The 7,446-nt window shown below is 36.9% G+C and overlaps 1 protein-coding gene across 1 annotated transcript; it reads left to right on the top strand.

Annotated features, from left to right (window-relative positions):
- The first annotated feature begins 665 nt into the window (after window positions 1-665).
- Arc42 (Activator-recruited cofactor subunit 42) lies at window positions 666-7,076 on the top strand. Its single transcript, XM_071592354.1, has 9 exons — window positions 666-980; window positions 1,067-1,227; window positions 1,392-1,501; window positions 1,580-1,731; window positions 1,815-2,003; window positions 3,324-3,467; window positions 3,564-3,691; window positions 4,830-4,925; window positions 6,535-7,076. Exons 1-9 carry the CDS (start codon window positions 944-946, stop codon window positions 6,745-6,747), a joined length of 1,230 nt encoding a protein of 409 aa, XP_071448455.1. The 5' UTR covers window positions 666-943; the 3' UTR covers window positions 6,748-7,076.
- The last annotated feature ends 370 nt before the right edge of the window (window positions 7,077-7,446 follow it).

Raw genomic sequence — 7,446 nt, 5'->3', positions numbered from 1 at the left:
ACTTTTTGTTTTCAATATTATGGGCATTGGTGAGATAACAGTGATATAAAATAACAACAAATAAATATGATTAAATGTCACAAGGAATCCTCGTCGAAGGGTAATTTATCTTGTTTTACCGCATTAAATTTGGTTTATTTACAAACCTACCTCACAGATCTTGAATGCAAAATCTTAAAAAAGGGTACACTCTTGAGCTCCTCTAAAAAGATATAGGTAATTAAGCCAAAATCGTCATCTCCGAGGCAAGAGACTGAAGGATCTACTTATGACTTTTCATGTCAATGCCAAGTGGTAAGCATGTGCAACGAGATCACCATAGCAGTTTATGGATAAAAAGGACTAAGCATCAACAAACACACTTTTTATTTATTATTAATTAAGCCGTAACAGCTGATCAAAAATGCTTAAATATCCATTCTCTGAGAACACTGTGTCTACTCAAAATGTTTATGAATTGTATTAGAGACACGGTTTGGCAACGCGGCTTGATTTTTGCGCTCTGTTATTGGTGGAGAACGAAGAAGTCAAATTGAATATTGAAGACCTCGCTCTCAACCTAAAGAAAACAGACTGTACGTGACGTCATTCCGGCTTTTCAAGGCGACTTCTCGATAGTACACAAAAAGGTACACCAGGCGACGCTACTACCGCAAAGACAGAATTAAGTATGTATTTTGTTTTTGCAGAAGTTATAAGCGTTAAACTTTAAATAAATCAAATATGCTGCCAAGCTTAAGTGTTGCCAAGAAGTAAAACCGTAAGAAAAATCATTCATTCAGTGTTTTATCAATTTTAAACGGAAAATAGTTTTGGGAAATACCGTTAATATAATGACTTCACAGAAATCAAATAATGATAGTGAGAGCGGATAAGCAATTCGGTGATTATAACTAGCCTCTAGTGACCTTTGGCCTCTCTATTAAATTCCTTCCATACGAAGATGTCTGCGTTCCCTAGGTCTGGGGCCATTAGGCTAGGTGCGTATTATTTTTTTCTTTTCGTAATTGTCAATTATGTAGTTCACTAATTGGAACAATAACGTTATCCATAACTCTCATTGCAGCGAAATGCTTTCAGCAATATTCGACACGGGGTATTGCCTCTTTATCCTCCCTTCCCGAAACCCATCAAATGCTGCAAAAAACATGTCGTGACTTTGCTGAAGGCGAACTTAAACCTATAGCCGCGAAGCTAGACAAAGAGCATTTATATCCAAAAGAACAGGTATATTTCAACATTATTATCATTGATTTTTTCATATTCTTACCTTGTTACTTGCGCTATCTTTATTCATCTATATGCACATATTATCCCGCAAGGGCGTGTGGCAGGATGTGTAAATCAGCCCTTATTGGAGGAGAAAAATAGTGGTTTGTCCTGTTTTTCAGATTAAAATGATGGGCGACCTCGGCTTAATGGGAATTGACGTTCCGGAAGAGTTAGGTGGAACTGGTCTTGATTACCTGGCTTACTCAATTGCAATGGAAGAAATATCCCGGTAAGGAGCGGGATGCCCCTTGTGCTGTCTTCCAACGATATTTCATGTGTGGAATAACAATACTTTTTAATTTTTCAGAGGATGTGCCTCTGCTGGTGTCATAATGAGTGTAAATAACTCCTTATACCTTGGCCCAATTCAAAAGTTTGGCACTAAAGAACAGAAAGAGAAATTCGTTCGGCCATTCACTAATGGGGATCGCGTTGGATGTTTTGCACTTAGTGAACCTGGTAAAAGCGTATTGCACATTTTCATACGGTTTCCTACTTCAAACCTTACCTAGGTCATTCACAACGCGACCTTATATTTTTAGGTAATGGAAGTGATGCTGGTGCAGCATCCACAATGGCAGTGAAGAAAGGCAATGAATGGAAATTGGATGGTACAAAGTCTTGGATTACTAATGGTTATGAATCTGAAGCATCTGTGTTATTTGCTACAACTGACAAAAGTAAAAAGCACAAAGGAATAAGTGCATTTATAGTACCCAAACCTATTAAAGGTATGTTCAATTCCTTACTGTTTGTAGATTTAGCTGATTCGAGTTCTGTATTAGATTATTACCTCACTCCAAAGAACTACATTTCTTGCCAATGCATAGATATAGATTTAGCTCTCTCTCGGTCATTTTTCATGAACCGAGGGATTACACGCTACTGCCTTATTTTCATGACATTAAATATCCTTATGCTCAATACTACATATGACAATGGTAAATTACTTCACAATTCATATTACAATTAGTTCCTTAGCTATGAATACTCTCTACATCCCTTATTTTCGTTTAAATGTGTATTTCTTTCCTCCACTTACATCACTTTTCCAGCATACACCCCATTAGTACCAACTTCAGCATCCCATGCACCTGCTAGTTCTGCTTTCTGCCAATCTATTCCCACCACCTTCTCTTCCCATACCGTGCCTAGAACTTCATTATTCGTTTTCCTGCCTATTCGCATTGTGTTATTCATTCTTCTCAATGTCCAAATCTATGCTTATCCTGTTTCCTCAATGACCAAGTTTCTGAATCTTAAAAAACCATGCACCATAAAGAAGTTTCCTCTACTAATTTCTTTACATCTTAATTTAAGATGCCTGCCATCTACTCCTGAATCTTTGTGAATGCTTCTTTACCTACAGTATTGTAATTCTTCTTTTAACCATTTTAGTGTGCCGGGCTGATATATCCACTTTAGCATTTCAGGTGAAAAGTGTGGCGGGCCGAAATATCGGCTCAAACAGAAGCTATTGTTCATAATTAGTTGACTAAAACAATTACAATTATTTTTTAAGAATATGTTAAATTCATTCATAAATATTACCTATTTCAGTTAATACAAAATTAAAAAACTGCGTAAAAATATCTTTCAAAATGACTTGGAAATATTTTTTTCCCTCAAATGATAAATTACCCTCTGCACTTTTCACTGCTACCGCTGGCAGGGCACAGCACTAAGAGGGTTGATGTCCCCACTTATCCATAGCCCTCCCTAAATAGTTGGACTATATTACCTGTCATCACCTTATTATAAGTCTCATCCCATTACAATCACATTGATTCTGCAATGTGTTAAGTAATGATAGTAACCATTGGTTGGCTTGCCAACTAATTTTTGATCTTTTGCAAATCTAATTGATTTTATTTAGGCTTCCCCACCTATTTTTATTCTAATCTCAAACCCTTCTTATATCTCTGTTACTGTTTCCTCTTCATATTATATCAAATAGCAGGTATTGAACTAACTATGAAATACTTAAGGCATTTTATTACTCCTAGTGAATAGTGTTGTGGCCCATCTAAAGGATTACTGTCATTCCACAGGTCTTTCTCTTGGGAAAAAGGAAGATAAGCTTGGCATAAGAGCATCATCTACTTGTAATCTTATATTCGAAGATTGTCTCATTCCAGAGGAAAACATACTTGGTGAGCCAGGACTGGGCTTCAAAATTGCCATGATGACTTTAGGTATGTATGTTTGATGCACAGTAATTTCTCCTTTTTTGAGTTTCTGAAGTGTATATTTCTTCAAAATTAAAATCTGACTATATTGTCAATTTGCAGATGCTGGTAGGATAGGCATAGCCTCCCAAGCTCTTGGCATAGCCCAGGCTTCATTGGACTGTGCTATAGATTATGCTGCTAAAAGAATTGCTTTTGGAGCACCTATACTCAAGTTGCAGAGTATACAGGTATAATAGTGTGGCTCCTTATCCAAGATAGCTTTCAGTTTGACTATGGGTAGTATTGAAAGCAGGGCACGAAACAACCATCCCTTCTTCTCCCTTCTCATGTAAAAACCAGACTAATTTTTTGTTCTTCACCAATGTCAGGGGCTCATAAAGCTAAAATTAAATTTCTCACTGAGGGTCTCATGAATAGCAGGGAACCATTGAGGTAAAGTATGAAAATTGAGCAAGAGTAACTATTTTATTCCATATTTCAAGGGGAATTTTATTAGTAATTTACTTCCAATTGCAGTTGTGGAGAGTAATTAGTGTTCATTGTGCCAAAGACATTTTCTATATTGGTAGCTGGATGACTAGCTAATCCCAAGTAAAGAAGGGTTTCTATCGGAAGAGTCAACTGGTAACATGGCCTTGAAACAATCATGCCTTGGACATCAGGCCTTGAAAACAATCATGTGTAGTACCAGCAGTCTCTACATCAAATTCAGGAAATAAAATGAACAGAGGCCCTTTTCCTCTAATAACACACCAATAGAACTCCATTTGTACACCCAGAAAATGTAATTTATGTACCCCTCTACTACACAGCTTCAATAATATTTGAGAGAGATGATGATTAACAAGTGTGATTTCCACGATACTATTTTGATTTGCACAACTTGGGTGTCAACACTGTGTCATCTTCAGGTGAAAAACACATGCACGTTGGTAAATATATACTCTTGTTGATGAGAGGAAGGATGGTGGGCGGAAGGTGAAGACTGATTAGTTAGGTGAAACAGCCAATGGTGTGGTACACAGGGGATGTGTGTGAAAGGGAAGCACTGCATAAGGATGGCTTCCTTCCCCCAATTCGTATCAAGATATTTATATATACTTCACCCATATATATATATATTTTTTTTTTTCATCTAAATATATGGTATGAACTTGCGGAGTGAAATTCAATTAAAACTCTTTGTAAGAGAATGTTTTTGAGAATGCATACTTTGCAAGCAATACTATATGCTCAATTTCAGGTATTATCATTTCCATATAAATAAAGTTTTACTGTAAGTAATTATTTTTCTTAACTATGACCTAGAATGTTGTCAGTTGATCAAATTATGCAGTTTCTAAGCCTTTTTTTCTATTATTTTAGCAAAAGCTGGCTGACATGGCTCTGCGATTGGAGAGTGCACGACTCCTAACCTGGAGGGCAGCTGTTCTGAAGGATAAGAAAGAGCCCTTTACCAAGGTACTTATTCTATGATGCATAAATACTATCACTTTTACTTGAATGAAAAATTCTGTGGTATGGAAAATTTTTTTTTGAAGCATATACCTCAACTATTATTAGTTTAGACGGTTTCTGGGAAGCACTTGGAAAACCTGTGGGCTGGATGACTTGATTCTTAAAATGTTTGGGCCAAGCATAATCTGGTCAACCGCAATTGCGCTAGTCGTCATAGAAATAATTCCCTATGAATGAAATCACTCCCATTGCACTACTTATAAGGCCAGGTTTCATAATGTTTCGTTAAACTGGTGGAAGGTCAATGTAAACCTATAGTCAAGGCCAACACTAACATGCCCTTTCCTTGCACTCCCATTGGTTACGGAATTAAACCTTCCCATGGACTACAACCTTGAATTAGTGGAAGGGCTTATGAATTCTGATGGCCCTAGGGCTGTGGTGGGAACAATGATAGTTCTTCCTAATAGGGCCAAAATGCCAGATTAATCAAAAGTTTAGGAGCCACCAAATGAAAGGCTGTCCTCGAAGTATCTAGTCCTCAATGAGACAGCTGCAAAAGGCATCTGTCCCCAGTTGTCACAATGTGTGTGTTTACATATAAATGAGGGTCGCAGTAGTCTAGGGGTAGAACATTTACCTACTGACTGGAGGGCCCAGGTTCAATTCCTGGGCAAGCCTCTAGGCACCTGCAGCTCCACCCAAGCTATGTGATTTTTCAGGTACCAGATTTTCCTGGGAAACCATAACCGGCACAGGGGAAGGAACTGGCCCCCCTATTCTGATAGGTGAATTTCACATGCCGTCGGGCTTAGTACTAGGTGAACTCTACCATCGCCTACCAAACAGACCTTCAGGTTAATTACAGTTTATGGTTTTTTTATACATACATATATTCATATACATCCATATATATTCAGCAAAGATGTTTTCTCATGTACTTGAAAGCTTATAAGTATATTAGAAGCATTTACTATTTTGACAGGAGTGAAAGAAAATCTAACTTGATAAAAATCTAAAATTTTGGTTGTTGGGAATTCAATACTCTTGTCATGCTTGAGCTTTAAATAATAAGTTGGTAATCACAAGTTATCTCAACAAGGCCAGTTTTTCAAAGATATATGTAATTAAAAGTTCTCCAGAAATCATAAATAATATCAGTTCAACTACATGCGCGTCACAAAAGTGTGATGTAGGTTAAACATGCCCATCACTAGAAGGTGACGATTGTGACTTTGAAACTTATTTGAATGTATGCACAATTGAGAAACAATCCCTAGTGTTTTTGCTTCCCTGATCACATAACTTTGTGATGACTCGGAGCCCAAATCTATTACCCAATTTCCACATTTACTGAGTCAAAGTGTCAATTTTAAGTGTGCAAGTAATAATACCTCAGGTTAATCATCATTAAATCATCCATTGTATTAATGAGGTATCAATTTTCTATCAATGAAGTAAGTACAAGTCTCTTACTCAACTGCCATGGAAATTTTTTGTTTCCTAGTAAGGAATTTGTAATGTCACTTGTTAAACCTCTTTGGATTTTCTCCCATTATTGTCAATATGTTGTAATCGTTTGGGTGACGAATGCTTGGTTTATTTTCCACAGGCAGCAGCAATGGCCAAACTTGCAGCATCAGAAGCAGCCACCTATGTCTCACATCAGTGCATTCAAGTCCTTGGTGGCATGGGGTATGTGTCAGATATGCCTGCCGAGCGTCATTACCGAGATGCTAGAATCACTGAAATATATGAAGGCACATCTGAGATCCAGCGTCTTGTAATTGCAGCAAACCTGGTGAAAGAATATGGGCTCAACTGATTGAAACTGAATGTATCTTTAAATCAGTGTGTGCAATCAAAACTGTGAGCGTACAAGATGTATTATGTGTTGAAGAGTTTATTTTGTTATTCTAGTTTCCCAATTAAAGCCCGCTTATGAGCTAATTTTGTGAGTATTTACCTGAACGCATGTTTAATTTCAAATGGATATCAATGTATTATAGAAATCTTTTCCTAAGACTGATTGAATTCATGTAAGATTTTCTTATCCTCTCATCAGAGAAGAAAGAAAAAAGATGAATTAGACTGATGTATAGTAATTCATATTTTATACTAATTTTTTTGTGGAAAAATAAAGTTATGGTGAAAGAGAGAATATATCTTGCATTTTATGTTCACGCCTAACTTGTATTGAATGTGCCTGAATTCCATTACCAACATATTGGTTGTTAACTCTTAACAAGGGGGGGGAAAAGTAATCATTGCCACATTTTTTCATTTTACTACCACATAAATTCATTTATACCATAGTTTACAGAGCACATCTTCCCTTCCAAGTTCTTTCAACTCACTCAATAGGGAACTGACAGCAACTCCTCTTCACAGCAGTAATATTCGTTTGCACATTTCCCCCTTACAGCCCATCTCATTTGATCACAATTAAAAAAGTATGTACAACCACAACCCATCTCGACCTCCTCTGCAGATTTCAAAAATTTACTAGGTACACCATTAAATA

The sequence above is a fragment of the Hetaerina americana genome, unplaced genomic scaffold, assembly GCF_022747635.1.
Source record: "Hetaerina americana unplaced genomic scaffold, ioHetAmer1.1.p SCAF_5, whole genome shotgun sequence".
In the NCBI taxonomy this organism is placed as follows: domain Eukaryota; kingdom Metazoa; phylum Arthropoda; class Insecta; order Odonata; family Calopterygidae; genus Hetaerina; species Hetaerina americana.
This window is presented reverse-complemented; position numbering and strand designations above follow the sequence as displayed.